Genomic DNA, 24863 nt, shown 5'->3' on the forward strand with positions numbered 1-24863 from the left:
GCCCCTAGGCTGTTCCAACCTCTAGAGAGGTGAATTAGATCGTGTCATCTCCCAGTTGGGCCTCTGAGAACCTCCATCACAGAGTAAATAGATAAGGTCCCTGCCATGGCCGGAGGGACAAAGTGACACATCTCAACACTCACTGCCCATCTTAAAAAGAGCAACAATCACCAGGTGTCATGGAACATGCTTATGATCCAAGCACTCAGGACGTGAAGACGGGAGGATCACCATGATTTCCAGGCCAATCTGAGTTACATACTTCACAAAAAGCAGCATCGCTTGGCTGGTAGTCACTTGCTTGCCAACCCCCGCCCCCTCAGGAGCCACACTGGCAGAAGAGAAATACTCCTGAAAGCTGTCCTCTGGCCTCCACACAGGTACTACACAACTGGCAAGGTGTTGTGGCCCACACAACATACACACACGCACACACATACTCACACACATACACATACAGACACATACACACACATCGACATATAGTCTCACACACACAAACACACATGCACACACACATAGACATACAGACACACACAGACATACACAGACACACAAACATACAGGCACACAGAGAGACACAGCTATACAAAAGGAGAGAGAAAAACATACAGATGCATACAGATACATACAGAGAGATAAATAAGTAAATAAATGTTAAGATTAAATTACAAAAATCATTAAAAATAACAACAAAAAAACAGTGCCCAGGAGCTGGGGTACGGGTATATGTATTGTCAACAAACAGGTCCCTAAAGTGTGCCCAGTGCAGACGAATCAGGGGACAGCTGTCTTACATGGGGGATGTCCTTCATCCCTTTCCTGTTGTCCTAGATTGCTTTCTATTGTGATAAAAATTCTGACCAGATCTGGTCTACAGAGTGAATTCCAGGACAGCCAAAACTACGTACTACACAGAGAAATCCTGTCTCGGAAAACCAAAATAAATAAATAAATAAATAAATAAATAAATAAATAAATAAATAAAATAAAAATAAAAATAAAAAAATTCTGACCAGAGCAAGTTGGAGAAGAAAGTTTATTTCACCTATAGCTTATGAGTCCAACATTGAGGGACCTCAGAGCAGGAATGTAAGACAGGAACCAGAGGCAGGAACTGAAGCAGAGTCCATGGTGGAATGCTGCTTACTGCTTGCTTTCTGTGCTTGCCCAGACTGTGTTCCTAAACCACTCTCAGTAGACTGTGTCCTTGCACATCAATCATAATTTGCCCACAGGCCAATCAGATCGCAGTTTTCTAAACTGATGTTTTCTCCTCTCAGATGAGTCTAGTTTGTACAGAGAGGAAAAAAAATCAACCAACCAGCACAGCTGTCCCTGTCCCTCTCCTGCCCTGGATACCGCACTTTGACTTCCTGAAGTTCTGCTGTCTAGACTCAGTCACTGAGTCTGCTGTTCCTGTTGCTCAGATCCCTTTGGGGCTCATTCTCTGAAAGAGAACTTCCTGATTTTTCACTACAACACTGGACCACTCATTCCCCTTTCTTGGCAGAATCTCACTGCAGCCCCCACACCTGATAGAAATCAAGACTTTATGGGTGCTCATCATCTATGTCCCCAGTGGACACTCAGCTCATCAAGTTTGGGATACCTGGCCTCTTCACTGAGTCTCCAGTGTGGGTTGTGGAGCACAGGTCTGCCCATCTACCTTTGCTGAATAAACAAACAAATACACATTCGTACATGAGCATACACATACATGTGACCTCACAGAAACACTTGCACACATGTCCATGAACATGGACCAAAAGTGTCCACTACTAACAGAGATGGCTTCAGAAAACAGGAAGTGGTTTTGCCTCAAGAATAAGAGGGGGAAAAGCCAGGCAGTGATAGCATATGCCTTTAATCCCAGCACTATAGGGGCAAAGGCAGGCAGATCTCTGAGTTCGAGGCCAGACTGGTCTACAGAGAAAGTTCCAGGATAGCCATGGCTACACAGAGAAACCTCAAAAAAACAAAAACAAAAAGAGAAGGGGGACTTCTTGGGAAACCCAGGTGGCAGGGGTAGAACTGGCCAGATGACAGACATGCCACAGAATCGGTCCTGTGTGAGGGAACTCCCACAGATCTTCAGTAAGTCAGCAAAGGCCTCAGATGCTCCTCAAAGGGATTTATCACTATGGAAACCTCAGAAGGGACAGCATCCTGTCTTGAAGCTAGCCCCATCCTGAAGAGCTAGCCAGGAGAACCAAGACCCTGGGGGAGATGTGACTACAGTTCATAAGTTATCCTCTAGAACAGGACAAGAGCACCTAGGTCCCCAAGCTCCAATGCCCCGATGACGCTACAGGAGGTCCTCTGCGAGCTCCTCTGGGGAGCAAGCTTCTGGCTCTCCAGACCTAACTCCCTACCAGAACCACAAGACCCTGTCACTTCTCTGGTTGTCAGTCTCTTTAAATTCCTTTAGCTCAGTAACACTCAGCACTGGAAGAAGCAGCAAATACCTTGACTGTCTGCTGCTGGGATCCCTGGATGGAAACATCATGGGTAACCAAATGACCTACCAGGCTGTGGACAACGGTGGAGAGATGTCATTTCAAGCTGCCATAGGGCTCTGACTGAAAATCTACCTGCAGCCTGGCCACCCACAGCCACCTCAGACAGGATCTGGACTGCATCATACGGGAAGGGTGACCACCATCAACTTTCAGGCTATGGTCCTGTCGAGAGCTCCACAGCAGGGAGAGAAAGTCCTTTGTTGAGGCCTTGGGACTCACTAGGCTGCCTCTCTCCCTCCTTAGGGACCTCAGGGAAAATGATGAACAGCCCCCACATGACCCAAATGGCCATGTGACAAGGTTGCCTGGTTACCTATGACTCTGGAGGCTGACAACCTGGGAACTGCCTTCAATAGGATGAAAGGAAGAAAGACCTTTTTAGCACAGAGCACAGACACACTGCATGTCTGTCCCAGCTCAGCAGCCAAGAGGACAATTCACAGTCCCCAAGGACAGAGGGATGCGTCCTGCAGAAAGATGGACAGCATGAGACGCTCAGCTTTAGGAGGGGTAGGGACTGAAGAGAAGTGACAAACAGTGGCCCATCCAAGAAAGGCCGTACTGCTCAGCCCGTATTCTGTGGCCCCAGTGCCAGTGCTGCTGGGGTCCTCCTGTGGACTCCTTGACTTTGAGGAGTGATCTTCTAACTTCTTAAGTTTAAATTGAGCCCATTCTTTGGTCTCAAGTCTCCAACTCACCTTTTCTTTAGGGGGCTGGAATCTGCTGTGATGGTGGCCCTCTTAGACCTTGGAAGCAATGAAATGTCTGTCTAGAAGGACACGGTGCCCCCATCAGAGTATGATGTCTGACTGGCTGGACCTTTACGTGAGAAGAGCTTCTAACTCATCAAAGCCACTATAATTTGGGTGCTTGGCTCATCAGCCAAACTTAGATCAGAACTAACCAGCTGACCAAGACTTGAAGACCCAATTCACTGCCTACAGCACCAGCCTCATACAATGCTCTAAGCAGAACTTGGGTCCTGTCATGTCTCTGCTTATGAACCTCCAGGAGCCCTATCAGCTCAGCCAATCCCAAACTGCGTCCCACAGTGAAGGAGTGAGTCCCAGCCAGCCTGGCTTGGGCCTCTTCTCTTAGGCTCCCTCACAATCCCTAGAACTGCTTTCCAAGGTCACCGCCTCCCCCAGGCAGCCGCCCCCCTGTCCCAGGCTGAGTCAGCCACTCCTCCTCTACACTCCCACCTCCCCTTGAACAAACCCTATTAATACCCTCCGAGGCACGAAGCATGTGGTGATCTGGTTGCAGTAAGCTCTGCAAACCAGCACTCTGAAGGCAAGCAGGCTGAAATCTCAGTGTCCAGATTCGAGTGCTGTGTGATCTAAGGCCAGTTACTCAGCCTTTCTGAGCTTCTGTTACCTCAGCTATGGGCCCGTGACAACCCTGATTAAACATTTCACAAGCACAAGGTCAACAGCTTGACATTCTGCTTCACGCTAAGTATACAAAAACCTGCAGAGTGGGGGCCGACCTGAAGTAATATACTATTTTTTTAAAGTCACACAACATTGCTAACATGCAGGAAGGAGAAATGCATCAAAGGGGAGACCCAGACGGTCCAGGGGAGAAGTTCAGAGAAGGTCCCTTTGTGGGAGCGACTTTATGAAGAGGTGAGAGAGAGGCTGTGTCATGCATGCAGAGGTCCTGAGGCAGAAAGAGCCTCCTCTGGGTACTGAAAGGATACTGAGAGTGATGGCTAAGGGCAGGCCACTGCATCAGCACACGGGGCATGTCCCTGGACACCTACCTAGACCATGTGTCCAGAGTCCTCTGCCCTCTGAGTACATACTAACCTCTAGGAGAGGGTGCTAGAGAAGGGTCCTTAGGTTATTAGGATGTCCCCTTAAAGGGGTTCCCAGAACCCTGCTTTCTCCCTTTTCCTCCTAACCTCCCCCTGCTAGAGCATCTAAGGGCCTGAGATAGAACCTGAGACTTTGGAGCAAGAAGTAGCCATTCTGTGCTAAGGGAACAGAAGAAGGCTTCCAAGGAAGTCTACAACCTGAATAAACAGAGGTGTATCGATAGAAAGATTGATACATGGATATTAGGAGAAAAGGAATGACCCATGCCCACAGACCTGGTGGAGCCCCTGGGATTGGTTGTTGCCAGAAGAGGAGGAAATTCAAAACTCATCCATGTTTCCACTGTGCTCTGGAAGCCTGTGGCTGACTCTAGAGAAGAAACAGGTGAAATGCTTGCTATCTGGGGGGGTGGGGCTAAGCCAAAGGAAGCAGGACTGTCTTTATCATTTATTGTGTTCTGGGGCTGCCCTTTCTTTAGGAAATGCATAACTATAGTGTGGTAATTTGTCTCTCTGGAGGTGCTGGCACTTCTGTGTCTAAATGGCTGTGAGCATAGGTATGCATGCTGTCTCACTCAGCAGCCCACCGGGGGGTGTGGAATCAGTAGAGGGTCCTCTCTCTTCACTCCAGATCTCTGTACCTGTACCATGATGCCTGCTGCTCACTCATCTCTGTGCAGTGTGCAAGCCCAAGGGTACTGGAGTTGGTCTCCACCCTCAGACATGATTATTCAGCATGCATAGACAGAACCAAGAGAGCGAAATTGAGTGCTGACCTTCAAGGAAAGTCCCCACTATCTTGTAGCAAATTGAAGCAAGTACAGTTTTGATGACTGAGAATATGAAACGACTTTTTCCCTCTCATTAGAAACTGGGACATCAATAGAACCCAGAGAAAGGCCTAGGAGGACAATGATGCCCTCCTTCAAGGTCCCATGGCATTCTGGCATAATTGACCAAGGGTGTCTGCATGCTGGTAGTTAACAGCAATCGGAGCTGGCTTTAGAGGTTAGAGGTCAGCGTGCTGGAATGCCAGGGACCGAACGTTGGTGGGGATGTGAGCATGGAGCATCGAGCCACTGCTGGAAGAAGCACCAGCAGGCACTCCTACAGGAAGTCCCTGGCTAAGGTGTACTCAGGAGTGTGCACCCCAGAGCAGTCAGTGTCTCTACAGACCCTGAAGACACACACAAAGACACTGAGAAGAGATGAGGTGGTAGTGGCAAATGAACCCAAGTGTCCCAGATATCCGTCACCTGCAGAATAAATGCAGAACCTCTAAACTTACAGAAAAAACAAAAACAAAAAAAAAAAAAAAAAACCTCTATGGCATGAAAAGAGCATCGCCAACCCTGTGGGCATAAACAAAATATAATTGGGAGCCAGGATGCAGGTGGCAAAGCAGCATGCACCCTACACCAAAGTCAGGGATTCGATGCCCACTCCAGAGGTGACTAAGCCCCACTGCGTCTCTGAGTAGTGAAGACCCAGTCCACACAGTGACGCCAACATGGAGTAGCCTTACAGGGTGCAGCTTCGTGCAAAGGCCCAGAGACACTGTCCCATGCCCTACCAAACACTGTGCTACTGTGGTCTGGGGGTGGGGGTGGGGGTCCTTCCAGAAAACCTGAGAATGACACAGGACTACAAGTTAGGGAGGAATGAAATCCAGATGGCCTGAACGACACATTCTACATTTTGAAATAACACTGCCTCAGGCCCAGCTGCAGCCTGCCCTGTACTAGCCACATGGGTGGAGTTACCTGTTCTGACCGGCGAGAACTTACAACCTGTCTGAAACCGCAGAGTAGAAAAGGCCAGCGAGAAAATTTGAATTCAGATCTCTTGTCTGGGTACCCATACTCTTTCTAAGATGAAGTTTTGCTCTTCAGTGAACCGGTGGTCCTGAGATACCACATCTGTGGAGTTTGTTGTGACCCCTGTCCCCAGGGCCCACAGTAGCTACCTTAGGGGCAACTCAGCTCCAGGGCTGGCAGAGATCCTGGAAGGGGAGGGGACTATCACTTGCATGGAGACCACCATGAGAAGGTGAACCACAGTGGGGGATGGGGTGGTTGGGCTTGGATGGACTTGCCCCTGGCCAATGCTTTTAGCTAAGCAGGGGTACACCAGGAGCCTCAACAGGTCCCTAAGAACAAGACACTGAGAGTAAACAATAACAACACTCCAGGGAGCTACAGGTGTAAACCCCTGAATAAGAACATTCCCCTAAACCACAGAGGTAGATACTTGGAAATCAGCTAAGAGCCTGCATGGACTGCAGATGGCTGGGGATGGTGAAGATGGCGGCCAGGTGTGAAGTGATTCTACCTCTTGTTGACTCATAACCTTTTTAAAAGCTCCAAAGCACCAGAGACTCAGTTCCTCACCATAAAGCCCAAGAAAAGACAGCACATGAGTGGTCTCGCACAGCTAACATTAACTGAGATACCGATTAAGCAGGACCTGCAGCAGCCAAGCACAGCTGTTCAGGTTGTACAGACACAAGAACAGGGAGATGAGGTTCCCCTCAAGCTCATCCATGTCCAGACAAGTATGACCCCATGTGCCAAAGACCCCATCGCTTCATCAGCTGCAGGAGGACCTGGCGCACAGTAGGTGCCTGTAAACTGGAGCACTGTAACCACAGCATCCTGAGTACCACTTGTAAGCTCGGGCCGTGGGAGCACTGCAGAGGAGAGAAAGTGCCATCCTGGGGGTGTCTGTTAGCACACCTGGGATTCCATCTGCCTGAGACTACAGGACTGGATGGAGTGAGAAGAAGGCAGAGACTGCAGAAGAGGGGAAGCATCCTGGGCCTGCCAAGGAGACACAGCCCTGCCACATCAGGAGAAGGGGCAAGAAGGAAGCCCTGGGCCAACACACAGTCGAAGCTAGATGCTGAGCAATTCTAGTGCCCCCCCCCCCATGCGAACACCCAAAGAGATCAGAGCTATTCTCTCTAAGTAGAGATGGGCATAAGGAGACGCCAGGGGCCCCTCTCCAGAACACTGGCAGAAACTGCAGCCACAATCCAGTCTCACTGCCTAAGTGTTCCCTGTTCATCCATCTTGCCCTTCTTCCAAGCTTGGCTCACTTCTACACCATCTCCAGAGGTCCCCAGGCCTTGTGTCCCTGTGCTTGCCTAGAGGGGTTGGTCATCTCTTCACCATATCGTGAGCCCTTGCCATCCCTCCCCAGCTCTCCCTCGGCCCTGTCAGATGTCACATCAACTAATGAACGCAGAGCAAGAGTGCATTTCCCTAACTCTAACTCTGGGAAAGAATGGTGACCCAGCCCCTGCTGTCCTTTTATAATTGGGGGTAGCAAGGCCTGAAGTCAGACAACAGCATGTTGGGACAGGAAGGGCTGACAGTTGGGTGTGACACTCCTGTCATCTTGATGGCCCCGGTGACTGCCACAGGAGTAAAATGTGACCAGTGGTCAAGCAGAGAAATGCCAAGGCAGTCACTGGGCAGATAATGAGCTAGGAAAAGGGATCCCTGCTATGAAAGGGAGGCCTTTGCCATTCCCTAGCCTCATGCACGACCCACAGAGGAGATCACAAGTCGACAACTGGGCCCTTTTAAAAGAAACTAATCAGACAAGCACACTGTTCTGGCTCCCAGCTGGCTGGTTTCAGCAGAGCCAAACTCCCCAGTGTGTTATGTCTGACAGAACTGGGGTCCTGCTATGTCTCTGCTATCTTCCCAGCCAGAGCTATCTCCACAAACTCTAAGTATCAGGAGGGGAGGGACTGTGTCTTGGCAAATGTTTATTACTGAATACATGACAGTGGCTAAAAGAAATCAGTAAGGGGCCTTCAAAGATGTCCCGGCTCCCACCCCTGCCTGAGTTTGCTCCAGATTGGTGCTGCCCTACCCTGAGAGGTCCAGTGTTGACTAGAGTAGGAATCTGACATGTATGGGACCAGGCCAGGAACAGCCCCTAACTGATGTGTTATGTCCTTGTGACATAGCTAGCCTCATCTCACCTAGAAATGAAGGGTGCCATATCCACTCACATTCTCACAGTCAACCAAACATGTGACCAAGCCCAGCGTCAGCAGAGGTGGGGAAGCACACATGACCACATGACCTTTGGGGACATTCAGCTGGGTAAGGAGGAAGGGAATGAACTCAGCATTGGTATATTTTGCGAACCTCAGATCAACACTATTTCAGGGAAGGCTGCTTCCGTGCTAAACATGCATGGACTATTTTTCTTGTCACCATTTCCTAAACAGTAGTGTGTAACAACTATTTCTATATCATTTGCATTTCATTACATACTCTAGGTAATCTAGAGATGATTTACAGTATACACGAGGGTGTTTAGATTTTATGCAAATACTCAATCATATTACACGAGGGACTGGGACATCCTCAGATGTGGCACCTTTGTAGAGTCCTGCACCCAATTCCCTTGGGTCCTGGGAACAACTGTAATTTGAACCCATAATACCATCTGTATTGGTTACTATCAAGTCACTATGACCAAAACACCCAACAGAAACAACTCAGGGGAGGAAGGTCTACCTTCCCGTGGTTTGTCCATGTGTCCACAGCAGTGACAGGGGCAGCTCAGTCTGTGATAGAGGGGGTAGGGAGAAGGGAGCTGTTCAAACCCTGGTGAGCCAAGAAGCAGAGAGGGAACTGGAACCCAAGGTGACAGTAACCTTCAAGGGCCCTCAGCGACATCCTTTTGCAGCCGCCAAGTCCCACCTCCTAAAGTGCCACAGTCTTCAAAGTGGGAACAGAAGGTTCAAACGTGAGCCTGTGGGGACATTTCAGACAGACAAGGCAGGGAAAATTGGGCACAGGGCACCAGAGGGGACACACTAACCAGATGGAGATCTGTGCTGCCAGGCACAGTGGTCGCTGGCCCAGGTGACATCTGTCTAGTGACAATGAGGAACTAAGTTGCAAAGCTGATTTGGTGGTTAATTAGAATTTGATTTGATTTTCATCCACTTATGTTTCAATCTAACAGCCCCATGTGGTTAGAGGCTGCTGTGTGAATGGAAGAGACCAGGAAAAGCTGAGAAACAAAAGGACCCTCTGGCTGCTTTCAGACCCTGTAGCCAAGAGAAACGGATACTGTCTTGACTTTGTGGCCTCTCAAAGCCAGCAGATACCGCATCTCTGCTTGTGCAGGAAGATGGGGACCCACAGTTCCTCCACAGGCCTGTCCTCTCTGTCTTCACCCTACCAGAACAGGGCCCTGGCTGAGCTATCCACATATCTGCTCCACACCCTTCCAGCATGCCCTGACATGTTTGGAAGCCACATGACCTGAACTCATATTCTATCCTTACCCTTACTTACCGACTATGGGGCTTTGGGCAAGGTACAGCACTGGTCGCCTCAGTTTCCCAATCTGTACTATGGGTATGAGAATGTCTTTTCCTCACTGGACTGTGAAGATAGAGGCATTCCATGAGAAGCACCTAGAACCTTCTTACGACCACTCTTAGCACTGGCTGTTACATGATTTTCACCTCTGACCTGCAGGTGACTGAGCTAATGCTCAGAAAGTGACATCCATGCAGCTATGTCTTCAGAGTGGAGTCTCTCATCAGAGCCTCCTTTCATTTGTGGCTTCTAAACAGTCCACTGTAATGATGAGAGTCATGTTAGAAATATGCAGTCCGCATTGTCTGCTGAGAGAACTAAACCCCAGCCCTCCTCTGGAGACCAAGCTTTTAACTTCCAGAGAAAGCCAAGTGTTCCATTTCTATCTCTTTCTAACGCTCCTTTGAGCATCTATTACCAGCACGCAGGAAGCCTTGGGTAGGTGCTGGCGTGTAGCTGGCACCTATCCAGCACCTGCTAATCTCTTTTGAACAAGGAAGAGTCGGCATCGGACTCAGAGCGGACCCGCGCAGTCTAGAAGGGATTAATAGGCCCTGTGGTTAATCTCTACACTCCTCAATCTAACTAAAGCAGGAGCCATTTCCCCCTGGAGGTTCTGAGGCTTCCTGTGGCCGGTAAAGGAGGCATGGAAGCAGGGCCTTGGCCTCAGGGAGGTCACAGAAACTGCACTGATCACCAACATCCAACCAGCCAGGCTCTGTTTAAGAGGATAGGAGAGGGGTACTGGGGAGAATCTCCATTGGTTGGACAGCAAGCCTGAGGTCCGAATTTGATCCACAGCTTCCATGTAAAAAGCTGCACACGGTGGCACACACTTGTAATTCCTGGGCCTCCTAGGACAGTCAGGCTGAACCTGTGAGGCAAGTTCCAGGCCAGTGAGAAACTGTCTCAAGAAACAAGGTGGATAGTCTCTGAGGACTGACCTGAGGCTGTCCTCTGTCCTCCTCACGTAAACATGCACGCCCACACATACGTGTGTGCGTACACACATGCATGCATACACACACACACGCTCAAGCACCATTCTTCTCTGACGTCCCATGTGTCACAGTTACACTTGATGGACAGGTGTTCACCCTCAGTGAGCTGCAGAGAGTGCCTCTGTGGGATTATGAGGCAAAAGTCCCATGTGAGAACCTTCACTGCCTCCTACAGGACATGGGCCCTTGAGCTGTTCCCTGTATTCTCTGTGCCTCGGTTTACTCGACTAAAAAAAAACAGATAATAACATCTACACAAAGATCAGCAGTGAGCAGAAATGAGGGTGGGTGTGAGAGAGCTTGGGGTCAAAACAGGACCCTAGCAACTCAGCTGGTAGGGCACCTGCCTAGAGTGCACAAGGCCCCTGGGTGCCATCCTTAGATACAAAGTCAAAAGAGAACAGAACAGATGTAATCGTGTGAGCATTTTAGTAACAGCCTGGAAACCTGAGAGATTGCCAGGAAGTCTCAGTAACCATCCTGTCATTCAAATGAGACTAACTGGACATGTGGGCCTCCTTATTCTGTTTCCTTTCCCGAAGTGGACTGTTTGCCCATTCACAGATGACCTCATCAGAGAGCTCTCAGCTGTGGATGCAGAACAGGGTCTAGTCAGGTCCGGATGGAGCATCACAGATAAGAGAGAGTCTCCCATAACCTTGAAGAAGGGCTTTTCAGGATGTTCAGCCACACAGAGGCATGGAGAGGCTGGTGAGAGAAGGTGGAGTACCTCATCTGAACCTCCTAGCCTCACCAACTCAGCATTAAGACCATTGAAGCTGACACCCCAACTGGAGCTGAGGAGGGGAGCAGATAACCCATGTATCTCATCCCAAGCCAGACATGCAGACATGGGGCTGAGGAACCACACAGAGAGCCCTGCCATAGGATAAAACCCACAACTGAGACAGGGTTCTGAAGGCAGGGAAGAAAAGAGATGCAACCAGAAGGACTGGGAAATGGAGACTGGACTCTACTGCCGTTGGGTAAGTATCAGATCTGTGGACCCACATTTCCTTTTCCCTCACTCAAATCAATACAGACTCTTCTTTTGGTTTGTGCCAGCCATTTGCAACTAGGTGGGCTGCCTGACTCTAGTCTGCAATCCCCTGCAAGCAACAGGAGGAATTCAGGTGCCTGGGGAATGGTACTAAGCCTGGCCTCCGTGGTCCCACATCTGCACCATGCTGAAACACAGAAATTATGCCTTTCTCTCACCTATTGATTTTCCCCAAAGCAGGCATCACAAGCTTAAGGTCTCTCTGGGTCATAAGTGGCTTCAGCCATCTGTCTGAGATCTGGTACCATGGGGAAGGCGTAGCTCCTGGATAGCAAGTTGAGGTACTCTGTAGGTCCGTGCTAGATGCATTAGTAGGCACTGCCTGTGACACAACAACAGAGCCACTTCCTGAATGTACACAAAGCTGTCTGACAGAAAGCCACTCAGTGTAGAAGGTTGCAACTGCTACTCAGTGGACCGTGATATCACTGGGTGGGAAACATGCCCTGGGGGCTAAGATGCTGGCTCCTTTGGGAAAGTGCTTGCCATGCACACTGGGGACTCAGAGTTCTCTCTCCTGTTTCTGTCTCCAATGCACATAAAGACAACCAGGCACAGTGATGGATATCCACACTCCCTGCATCAGTGAGGTGGAAACAGGAGACCCCTGGGGGCTCACCCAGTGTCTCTCAGCCTTCCTAATACTACAACACTCTAATATGGTTCCTCATGTTGTGGTGACCCCCAACCATTTAATTATTCCATTGCTGCTTCGTAACTGTAATTTCGCTACTGTTATGAATCATAATGTAAATCTCTGCTATGCAGCATGAGAATTGCTACACTACAAGATCCTGCCTCAAAACAAAACAGAAACAGAAACCAAGGCGTGACGTGATGCTACTGATGATGAGTAGCTGCTGGGTGAGTGGGGGGTCACTTTTCTTCAGGAGTGTGGCCTCTGGCTGGCTCCCCAGAACGCCCATGTGCATGTGGCCAGAACTAACAGGACTCAATAGATTTAACAAATAATAATTATCAAAGGAAGACATGGAGTGGGGAAGGAGACGTGATGGGTGGAAGTGGGAGAGTCCTAGAGGGAACTAGAAGGGCAAATAAGGGGTAGCCATGATTAAGATAAAGCATATAGATGCATGACGTTTCAGAGGATAACTAAAAATAAGAACAAGCTGGACAGCGCCTGAGGACTGACGCCTGAGATTGACACTCTGAGATTGACCACACATGACCTCCTGAGGCTGTAGCTGAGAGACCCACAGGACCCCTCAAAGGGCAAGGAAGATAGCACACATGACCCTGGGGATGCAGGAGAGAGGAGCCAGCAGCCCTCTACACAGGATACATCCACGTCTCGGCAAAGCTGACTGGAGTCTGCGAAGGTGTTGGGTAAGCCTGTCTCCTTTATTTTGTGCCTATCAGACCCAGATGTTCCTTCTCACTTCAGATCACAAGAAGCCTCTGAGACAAGTAAGGAAACCTCCAGAATCCAAATGCAAGCAGCCATGCCATCACTTCAAGCTCATGACAGGTTGTTGTTACTTTTTTAAAACTGGAAGGTTAAGTAAAGAATAAAATGCCCAGAACTGAAGAGGCTCATGGGAGATGAGCAGGCCTGTAACTGCTTCCTGCATCATCCTGAGCCAGGATCTCCAGTCTGGGGTCACACCCCTGGTCTCTGAGACGTATTCTGCTATCTGCCTGGCTAGCTAGCATTGCTTCTGAGATTTCACACATTAACAATCAGGTCTGAATTCAAACTCACTCCCTCTCACTAAACCTGACAAAGTCTCGACAAGAAGCCTGCTCCCACCTCAATCTTTCTTCTCTCAGCAATGGGAACAAAATCCATCCAGTTCCATCTACCTTCCCTACCTCCCAAGCCCAAGCCACCCGTGTTTCTGCCCTAAAGCACACTCTGTCGAGCCTCCTGTTTCCGACTCTACCCAACACTACACTCTTCGGCCAGTGTGCTCACTGGTCACACAAACCATATCTAGCCCATCACCTCCAAAATGAAAGGCTACATATATAGATTGAAGCCCAAACCTCCATTGCAGCCCTCACGGTGCTGCACGAGGCCCCTTCCAAAGCCTGGAACTGTTTGTTACAGCACGTATCTGCTCAGACTTCTTCCTCTCTGCCAGTGGGATCCATCCACCCCAGGGCCTTTGCACTTACCGCTCTCCTCCTGTGCCTTCCTCCTCCTAGCCTTGGGTGACTCACACCTACCCCCTCAGAAAACCCTTCTTTGTTCTTCCCACACAGGAGAGCTCTGCCCCACATCTACACCCACAGGTCAGGAGAGTGGGCAGCCCAGCACCATTTACCAGAAGGCTGCTGAGGAGCTGAGGAGTCTTAGCAGCTGTGACGGCAAGAGGGGAACTCGGGATTTGTGCCACTTTGACTCTCAATTTGAAATCATGGACAAACTATTTTTGAAAAATTAGCTTGTCTGTTCGTCTAAGTGAGGTCTTGCTATGTAGCCCAAGCTGGTCTTGAAATCACTATCCTCCTGCCTCAGTCTCTCAAGTGCTGAGACTACAAACATCGGCCATCATCTCCAGTTCCCATCCCCTCTCCTCAAAAATTAATTAAGGAAAGAAAGGAGCGAAGAATAAAGGGAAGAAAAGAGACAAGAAAAGCAACAAGCTGGGCAGTTTCCTGAAGAAATGGTGCAACAAAGAAAACCTTTCAGGGAGAGGTAATCATCATGTCATCGGCTGAACGGAAACAAAAATCAACTACCATGAACATCCAGCAGCGTAGGAGTGACTAGGAAAACAGTGCTCGGTGGGTAGCACGGGGAAGCACAAAGGCCGCTCGCTCGTTGTCACTGCTAAGACCGCAGAAGTGGGGTGAAATGTTATAACAGCAATTGATGTAAAGAAAGACCATAAGAAACAGTTTATTACTGAGTGATCACAGCATAGTGGAGACCAGATTACTGGAGATGCATCTCGGTCTCGGTGTCTGACACCCTTCCAAGCAGTACAGGGCAGAATGTGCATACGCCCCCAGCTCAGCCTACTTGCCCCCTAGGGAACTGATGTGGGGCCCTGGGCTCATTGCAGGACCTGGGTGGCCAGGAATCAGGGAGTTCCCAGCTGCTGACACCTGCCAGGGTCAGAGCTGTCTTATGCATTGAAGGACACTAAGAGGGATTCCAACTTCTAGCACTGGCATCTGCAAACACTGTGCACTGTCCCCCAGGAGGTGGACAAGTGACTTGACACCTGTTGCTGCCAGTCCACCTCTGTCCTATGGGATGATAGGATGTGGCTCATAAATACACTCTCTCCCACCCCAGGACAAGGTAGTCTCAGCAACACTTCATGCCTGGGCATTTCCAATGGGTTTTCAAGAGCCTTTCAAATACAAAAAGAGGCAAACAGCCTCCCCTGAGACCAGAGGGAACAGCCACTGGAGACTGTCATCTGACACCCGCTTATCATTCTGCACGAGCTGCCCCCTGAAGGCTTCGGGGGTCCACATTCATGAACACAATGTCAACCAGCACTTTGCATTTAAAATGCCATGTTTAGTAAGAGCCCCATTGCCACTAGATCTATAGAGTGACCCAAATAATGAACCACTTAAAGTCTTATTCAGAGTTTTCCCAGGACTGCAAATGTTAGCCCAAGCACTCAAGAACTTCCACAACCCAATCCTACAGATGGGAAGTCTACGTGCCTGCCGCAGGCCAGGCTGGTGGCCAGCCTGCAGGCTCCCAGCAGGTAAAGCTTGAAGCAGAGTTGGGAGTGCCTCTCTTGGTTTACCAGGTCACATCAGTGCCACCAGGTCATGCCTCTAGAGAACATTTCTTGTCAGTATAGAGCTCCCTTAAGCCTACAAATGACACCATGACCAAAAGCTGTTTGGAACTGACCAAGAGAGGCTGGAGTAGGTGATTTGAGGACACAGGAGGCAGCCTATGCAAATGATTCTTGTTTCATGTCCACATACCTGCCAGTTCCCCTCAGCATCCGCCAAGTGATAAGGTCACAGACTGTTGTCTCAAAGGTAAGTGTGCACAAAGGGCCTTAAGGATTCTTGTAGCTTCCGCGAACTCAGTGGTCCCTGTCAAATGGTCATCCAGGAGCTGAGGAGACATGGCAGCCTATGTCTGTAATCCCAGAACCCAAAGTCAGAGACAAAGGTACCTGGAGCTCACTGGCCAGCCAACCTAGCCAAAATAGTAAGGTTCAAGTCAGTGAGAGACACTGTCTCAGTCAAGTAAAATGAGGGAGAGAACGGTACCCAGTGTCAACTGCACTACACGCTCATGTGTGTACACATGCATACACACAGACACACACACTGCCACACACTGCCATCTAGCAGGCACCACGCCATGTTGATAACTGCCTCTACCATAGCCACCCCCACATGCTTGACACTCACCGGTCTGCACAATGCCACAGGCTCCTTGCTTCCTGATGCTCTGACCCCTGGCCACAGCTTTCCCCTGTCACAGCAAGAGGCAGCTACAGCCCAGCAGAGGCCAGGAGCATGTCCCACAGGGTGTATGAGAAGACCCCAGACCCCTCCCCACTAGGACAACCCCAAGCCATGCCCCTTGCAGTGTCACACACTCTTCTTGGGGGTTCTATATTTCCCTGGGGAACCTGCCCAAGGTCCTTGCTGTCTATTTCCAACTAAGCCCTCAGACAGGATCTTAGCAGCTCCCTTCAGGGTCAACCTCCAGATACCCTCTCCCTCAGCATCAACACCTGGCTTAAGCTGAGCCCGAGCCACACAGTCTCCTCCCCCCATCTCTCTTCCATGGTGATTCTGGGCACTTGACACAGATGCCCTCAGCTGCTCACTCCTGTTCTTCCTTTCCTTGGCTTAAAACCCTTGTCTCCATAGTCTCTGTGTTAACTATATGTCTCACACTTGTGAGTCCGGTGTCTGGTCAGACTTCTTAGAAAGGTATGCACACCACAGAGTGCAGTGTGCTTCTGTGGCTTTCTTCACTTTTAGAAGTATAAGCCATTGGTGGATGACTAGAACAATTACCCTTCCCGTGAGCTGCCTAGCTCTGCTCCCACGCCAATTCATCCTTGTTCCTCTTCACCCAGGCCAAACAAGATTGACCTCCAAATGCTTAAGTGTGCTCCCACTACGGGGGAGAGAGAAACCCTCATCTTCCTCTTGCTTTTCATAATGTTTCTATTGATGTTACCCAAGACCCCATTCTGGTACTGGGAAACGATCCAAATGTTTCGTGTGATACAAAGTAACTGTAACAGCAGCAGCCACAGTGGCAACAATGTTCCAAAACCCCACATGGATCTTTACTCCCCTTCTCCACCAAGTTCACAGTTGACTGAAGCCCCGCTGAGCCTCCTGCTGGCTGCTAGCGCACCCTTTAGGTCCTGCTTGCTTGCGCTGTAGACTTGAACAGAGCTTACCATCAAATGTTCCACTGGTTCAAGGCAGCTCCACCACTACACACACACACATACACACACACACACACACACACACACACACACACACACACGAAATTGCTTGGTACTATCCACATCTTTAATCAGTGTTGGGTTCTGATCAAGTCTTGGATGAACGGTCAGCACCATAGGTGGGTTCCCACAGCAGCTCTATTGTCAGCCTGCATCACAGATCTAACATCCATCCAGCATAGTTGAGCATCAACCTAAGACTGTAGCTGGGCCTGCCTGGGTTCATGCATCTCCCAGCTGTGGCTGCCACTCAAGGGCACAGTTTTGGGGTGTCCAATTCCATGGTCTGTCAGGCAGAACCCAGAGAAGCCTGCTGTGAACCCAAGGATGTCAGGAACCTTGTTGGTTCCCTGGCTTCAGGTAGGTTTTGTATTCTTGTTTCCAGTGGGCTGTTTTGGTTGTTTTTAAGAAAATAGTGAGTTGGGCCTCATTCAAGAAGCCTTGAAAGTTCACTGAGCTCCTGCACCACAGTCTAGCAGAGGAAACTGCTTTTAGCAACATTTTGCAGATGAGGGAACTGGGGATCCCAGAGGCTAAGGACATAGCCAAGTTCACAGAGAGGCAGAAGCAGCCTGAATCCACAGTGCTTTGGTCCAGACCCTACGTTCCCTAGGGTCTCCCCACCCATTGCCTTCTGCCCAAGCCCAGAGTAGGAGGAGGAAACGGGATGAGTGTAGTATACACATTTGCACTGCAGTTGGATTGGCTCCCTGAGAAGAAGGGAGCGGGGGACATCTGTCTCCATGGCTACACTGAGCCTGAACAAAGCCTCATACAGATTCCTGCAGCCTTGACCATAGCTACCCCATCCTACAGCCAATAGCCCGAGGATGCTGCCAGCCCCCAGCCTGCTGTGTTCCTGGGGTCTTCTTTCTGCAGGAGTCTCATTAATAAATCCAGCACTTGATAACCACTGACTGTTTTCTAATTATTTATCAATTCACATTGGTGGCACCTATTAGTCAACAACCCTGCTGAAGTAACCTGCCCACCTCCAAAAGCTCAAATCAAGTTACAGTGTTCACCAGTAGATCCTCCCACTTAAGGCTCTGCCCAGGCCATAGAAAGCACTTGAGAATGTCTGTGTTTATACTGAGGAACACTCTAGGTCACAAATGGTTAAAGACTGCCATTTGGATCTGATTGTAAATCAGCTTGTGGACCAAAAATGAACATTCTGTATTCTCTTCCTTTCAAAAAAAAAAAAAAAAAAAAACTGGAAATGAGAAAATAGCTGGATTTCACCTAATGGGCAAACCTAGCTACTATGTGATCATTAAGGAGAGCTCTGAGGCAGTCTCTGAGGTTCATAGGAAAAAGCAATACAAACAGGATAGTGACTGGGGCAAGGACACAGGGTACTTATGCCATGCTTTCCTGTGACAATAGTCAGTGTCTCTGTGAAGGTCCCATGTAAATTCCCAACTATATATAAGTGTCTCCCAAAGAACACTCGATAATGTCTCAGATGTTTATGGTTGTCACAGCTGTAGGTGGCAGCTGTAGATTTCTAGTTGGTAGAGGACATGGATGTTCTAGAAACCCCACAAAACAAAGGATAGTCCCACAGCAAAGCCTGAGACAGCCTATGACAACAGTAGGTAAAAAGTCCTAGGAGAACTCACATACACATGCATATGCACACGCACATATGAACATACAAATGCATGTATGCACACATGAGCACATACATATGCACATGAACTCAAAGGCATACACAAACATACACACATGCACATACACTCCTGTACACACAAACATATCCCCATACATGAACAGAGTGTATACAACTATGTACCCATATGAACATATATGCACCACGGACACACAGACACTGAATGCACTCATGAACACGTGATGTGTGTATGAATGCACATGGACATGCATAAACACTTGAATACACAGGCAGCAGAACTTTGTCTTTGGTTCAGCAGTCCAGAAGTGAACACAGATGTGTCTACACATTAGACATTAAAACACCGGCTGTATGGAAATTAAAACACCTGCTTTTTCTCCTTGTACTGCTTCCTCCCTTGTGTTTGTAGTTCTCAGAGAATGGCATCACCCACTAGTCTATGAAGCCAAACACCTAAGGGTCTCGGCTCCTGGGCTTCCTTCATCAGCTGGCGAAGTCTGTTGGGTATTCACTCAGAACAGAACAGCCTCCACTCCACTGCCTCCTCACACCCATCTTCACAGCTCCAGGTGCCAGCCTCTCCTGCCTGAACCACTGTGATCCACACATCTGCCTTCAGGTCCCTACTCTCACCTCAGGGCCTTTGCACAGCTGTTTTCTCTCTTGTCCTCTCTCCAGCTCTCCCTTGGGAGGCTCTGTTTGAGCATTTGGGTCCCAAGGAAAATGTCATCACCCCAAGGTACCCCCTATCTCAGCCTCCCTAGAGAGGGCAGTTCCTCAGAAACTGCAATCTGGTGCCCCCATGCTGGTGTTTATCTACATTTTTTAGATAAGGTCTCATTATGTAACCCAGGCTGGCCTCAAATAGGTGATCCTCCTGCCTTAACCTCCCAAGTGCTGGGATTGCAACTGTGAGCCATGCCTGACTGCCTACATTACTCTCTTTCCTTGTGCTTCTAGCTTCCAGAGCCATCCTAGTTGCTTGCTCCTTGTGTGCTCTGAATAAAAATGGCCCATGTAAGGTCGTGCATGTAAAACTACTTGGTTCACAGTTTGTAGAACTGTTTGGTAAGGATTACAAGCCATGGCCTTGTTGGAAGAGGTGTGTCACTGGGGATAGAGGGTGAGGTTTCAAAAGATCATGCCAGGTCTAGTCTTTTCTCTGCCTTCAACTTGTGGATCAAGATGTAAGGTCTCAGCTACTGTTCCAATGCCATGCCTGCCTGGCTGCTGCCATGCTCCCCACCATGATGGTTATAGACAAACCCTCTGAGACAGTCCCCCAATTTATTCATTTATTTACTCATTTTTTATTTTTCAAGACAGAATTTCTCTGTGTAGCCCTGGCTGTCCTGGAACTCACTCTGTAGATCAGGTTAGTCTTGAACTCAGAGATTTGCCTGCCTCTGCCTCCTGAGTGCTGGGATTAAAGGTATGTGCCACCACTGCCCAGCTAAGTTCCCAAATTAATTGCATTCTTTTATAACTTGCTTTAGACATGGTGTCTTTTTACAGCAATAGAACAGCAACTACGATTCCCTCTCAGCAAGGCCTCCACAGAACAGAAGGAGGAGAAAGAAGAGGAGGAAGAGGAGGAGGAAGAGAAGGGAAGGGGAGGAGGAAGAGGAGGAAGAGGAGGAGGAAGAGAAGGGAAGGGGAGGAGGAAGAGGAGGAAGAGGAGGAGGAAGAGGAGGAAGAGGAGGAGGAAGAGGACGAGGAGGAGGAGGAGGAAGAGGAGGAGGAAGAGGAGGAGGAGGAGGACGAGGAGGAGGAAGAGGAGGAGGAAGAGGAGAAGGAGGAAGAGGAGGACGAGGAGGAGGAGGAGGAGGAGGAGGAGGAGGCGGAGGAGGAGGAGGAGGAGGAGGAGGAGCAGGAGAAGGAGCAGGAGAAGGAGACGGAGAAGGAGAGGGAGAAGGAGAGGAGTAGGAGAAGGAGAAGGAGAAGGAGAAGGAGAAGGAGAAGAAGAAGAAGAAGAAGAAGAAGAAGAAGAAGAAGAAGAAGAAGAAGAAGAAGAAGAAGAAGAAGAAGAAGCAGCAGCTGGTGCTGCACATTCGGTAGGACTCAGAAGTGCAGTGACTACAAGTGCCAGGGATGGACACCTTCCAGCTACTGTGAGGGGTCCCCAAGAAACAAGAGCCTCATCTGCTGGGCTCCAGCCACTTGGATATGCAGCAAGACTTGCACATGGCTCTGGAGCCACCAGTCAAGGCAAGGTGACTTACCCGGGCACCTCTTAGAAACAACTCAGACGCAGCAGCCCCACATCTTCCTGTCCAGTGTCACATCCTGTCACACTCTCTGCCTTCCAAGTGTTCTATAAGGACTTGATAGAAGCAAACATGTCTTGCGAGTCCTAGGGGTTCACAGCCAGCCACAATCTAGACAAGGGCCTAGGAACTACCCTCGTGTGGATTTTCAGCCTTGTTTTATTGATGGGCAAAATGAAGAACCATTTGGTAGAGTGATTTTCTCAAGATCACACAGGAGACTCCCTCACAGGACAGAACCCCATGCTACCTGCTGTTCATCTGCAGTGCCTGTGGGACAAAGGTACAGGGGCGGTCAGGGGCAGGGGGAGTCTGCCTTGGTCCTAGTGCAGTGCTGAGCTGATGGTGGATATGGGGTGACTGGATGAACAACCACAGTTCTAACTCTCCTCTTGCTTCTGAGTCCTGTGCAGTCCCCTGCTCATCCTTTCTCTTTACTAAAGTCAACCCTTATCAGAGGATGGAGCTTCTAGGACAAGTCCAGGGCCCTGCCTAGCCATCTTCTGACACGTAATGCTTAGAACTCAGAAGGTGCAGCAGGTTGCAAGCGCTGGGAAACTGGCCATGGTCAGTTGTCACTTCTAGACCACACAGAGATTTCCACAAACCCACTTGCCACAGGAGGCAGCCAGGAAGGATCAAGGAATGGCACTAACCTGCTGCATCACACACGCATCCACCTCCCATTGCACCTACACCTCCACGTTGCCTTGTCCACCCAGGCTACACTCACGCTCTATAGGAAGGGAACCAGGTTCCAGACCAACCTGATCATCCCTGTCACCCATACACTCAGCATCTACGATGCCCAGAGCTGAGAATCATGGCATTTGGAGGCTGCCCTGTTGGTACCCTGAAAGGCAGAGTAAACCTGTAGCTGGGGAGGGACTGAAACAGGCTGGGAACTGGAGTTGCACAGCGTGCATTTCTATGAAGACAGGACTACAGACTACCACAGTGGCAGGGAGCAAGCTATCTCCCACAGCCAACTCCCAGGAAGTGAGCCGGAGAGAGCCTACTCAGAAAAAGAAGCTAAATCCTCAAGCCAGATGTAGGAGAAGAAAGAAATAAAGGGAAGCAGGCAAGGAGGAGGAGAAAACCCCACCAGAGGAAGCCATCACCCATCTGTAAATAAAGGAAAGTCCAGGATAAGAAATAAGGAAGCCAAGAGGAGAGTCCACAGCAGTAATCTCAGGATTTAGGAGGCAGGAGCCAGCCTGGGCTACATAGCAAGACCTCGTCTCAAAGAAGAAAATAGAAGGAAAAGGCAAGAGGAAGGAAGGGAAGGAAGGAGGAAGGAGTCAAGCAAGCTCAACAGCAGCCTGGCATGCTCAGGTGGGGGGAGTAAACCTCCTTCTCACGCACTCACTGTGAGAAGTGCAAAGTCATTCCTGAAAGTGCAAAGTCATTCCTGAAAGCGTGTGTTCAGATTCCCCCAGGAAAATATAAACCCGCAAGAAGCCTCAGGCGCTTGGGAGATGCGAACAGATTTAGCCAAGGAAAGCTGCCAGAGAGGCGAAACAAGAGCCAAATGAGGAAGGGATGGGCCCGGAAAGAGCTAGAAACACACGGGCAGAAAGACACACTCAGAGGAGGGGACTGCAGGCTCAGTCCTATGGAAAAACTCCTCCAACGGTGTAGAGTGTCAGTGGCCTGAAGCTCAGAGACTTATTTCACTCCCAGAGGACAAATGCGACGAGTCAGAACCATAGATAGCAGAGCGGAGGGGCAGACAACAAATTAATTAGTTTATTTATATTTAGTTTATTTATTTAGTATTCATTTGCAGTGGAAGCCAGGGCCTTGCTAGGTAAGCACTCTCCCACTGAGCTACATCCCAAGAACTAGTTTTATTTTTTAATCTTTCTTTCTTTTTTTTTTTTTATTTGTTTGCATTTTGAGTCAGGGTCTCACTTGTAGACCAGGCTGGCTTCAAACTCACAGAGATATGCTTGCTTCTGCCTCTGGAATGCTGGGATGTGTGGGAGGGTGGGCGGTTACAGATGTGTAATATTCTCCAACCTACCAGCCAAGGGGTTGCCTTTCTTTGATATGCGTTCTCTGTGCTGGAGCTGGAACTAGGTGCCTAGAACCTTCTCTACTGCTGGCACCACCTTGCACATCTTTAGAAAACCAAAAAGAAGCAAATGAAGAACACAGCACAGAGGAAGCAAGATCCTCCATCTACTAGGAGTCCTCAAAGCTGATTTAGCAGGGACACGCCCTGAGCCCAGGGCAGAGATATGGGAGATGGTGCATCTCTGTGATCCCAGCACTAGAGAAGCAGAGACAAAAGGATCTCAGCCAGCCTAATCTATATTGAATGTTCCAGGCCATCAAGGGTTACATGCAGGATGGGTGGGGGTAGAAAAGTGTGAGGTGCTTGAGGCCTAGAGTGGTCAGGGGCTGAGGAATGGGCTCTAAACTGTCTGGAATGCAAATGCCAGGGATGAAGCCAGAATAAAGCCCAGCGAAACTGTGAGACAGAAAAGAACTGACCTGGAAGACAAACCAGCAGTCAGTCACATCAGTGAGTGTGTTCTGAAGGAGGATGGGGAACGGAACCGCGTGGAGATAAAAACCTAGAGTATCCAGAGCCACAGAGAAGGTGGAGGGGCTCCAGCTTGGAAGTCCAAGCTGATGGTGGCAGCTAACTTAATAAAAGGCAGCCTGGTTGTTTCCTAAATAGTAAACAGTTTTCTCAGAGTCCCCAAATCCACATTATTTGGTGTAAAGAACGGTGATATCCGTGTCCACCTGTTTACAGCACAAGTAGCCATAATTATCGCCTGACCTTGGAAACAACCAAGATGTCTTTCCACTGGTGAAATAAACCATGATATGCCCAGACAGTGGAATATTATTTAACAGTAAATAAATAAGCTGTATAATGGAAAATATGTGGAAAGGTTGGGGTTGTGGCTGTTGGATGGTGTGTGCTTGGTATGCAGGAAAGGAGAAGGGAAAGGAAGAGAGGGAGGGAGGGAGGGAAGGAAGGAGGGAGGGGGAGAGGAAGGAGGGGAGGAGGGAGGGGAGGAAGGTGAGAAGAAATAAAATAGACCCTTTGTCTCAAAAAATTTAAAAATATATATGTACACACACGCACACATACATATATGTATATATGTGTGTGTGTGTGTGTGTGTGTGTGTATGCATATTTATGAAGGAAGCACACAAGAATTCAAGGAGGATTGGGGATTTAGCTCAGTGGTAGAGCACTTGTCTAGCAAGCACAAGGCCCTGGGTTCAACACTCAGCTCCAAAAAAACTAAAGAAAGAATTCAAGGAAAGAAAATATAGCTTAAAGCTAAGTTCTGCCAAGAAATAAAATATAGGCTGATGGTCTCCAGAGTCACTTCCTTGACCCTAAGTGCCACAAGACATGGGATGATGTCCAGCAGATGTAAGGGAGTCAGGCACATACATCTACAATTGAAGGCCACAGAGGCCCATGGTGAGCAGAAGCTGGGGAAGCCAACCATGGTAAGGGCAAAGCCCATCTGCAGCACACCCACAGCACACCCGCAGCACACCCGCAGCACACCCGCACCTCACCCGCAGCGCACCCGCAGCGCACCCGCAGCAGCACATCTGCCCTCCCATGTCTCCTCTCTGCACCTGTTCACAGTGGAGCCCCTAAGACTGCGAGCCAAAATAAACCCTCTTAAGTTGTTTTATCGGCATTTTGTCATGACCATGAAAACTGGCAGACCATCTTCTTCCGAACTGTAGCCAGTATCCAGCATGGGGCCTGGCACACTGGTGGTGGCCAACGC

General features: G+C 49.3%; 1 protein-coding gene across 2 annotated transcripts in view; it reads right to left on the minus strand.

Annotated features, from left to right (window-relative positions):
• The window catches only part of Gsg1l (GSG1 like), a 194733-nt gene that overhangs the window by 157237 nt on the left and 12633 nt on the right, over positions 1 to 24863 (minus strand). Inside the window, exon 1 of one of the 2 annotated variants that reach the window (XM_076942353.1) lies at positions 2529 to 2712. The exons of the other annotated variant lie outside the window; for it this stretch is intronic. Within the exon in view, the coding sequence (XP_076798468.1) occupies positions 2529 to 2559 (31 nt within the window). The 5' untranslated portion in view covers positions 2560 to 2712. Of the gene's footprint in view, positions 1 to 2528; positions 2713 to 24863 lie in introns of those variants that run through there. 2 annotated transcript variants of the gene reach the window in all.

The sequence above is a fragment of the Arvicanthis niloticus genome, chromosome 1, assembly GCF_011762505.2.
Source record: "Arvicanthis niloticus isolate mArvNil1 chromosome 1, mArvNil1.pat.X, whole genome shotgun sequence".
NCBI classification, from domain to species: Eukaryota; Metazoa; Chordata; class Mammalia; order Rodentia; family Muridae; genus Arvicanthis; species Arvicanthis niloticus.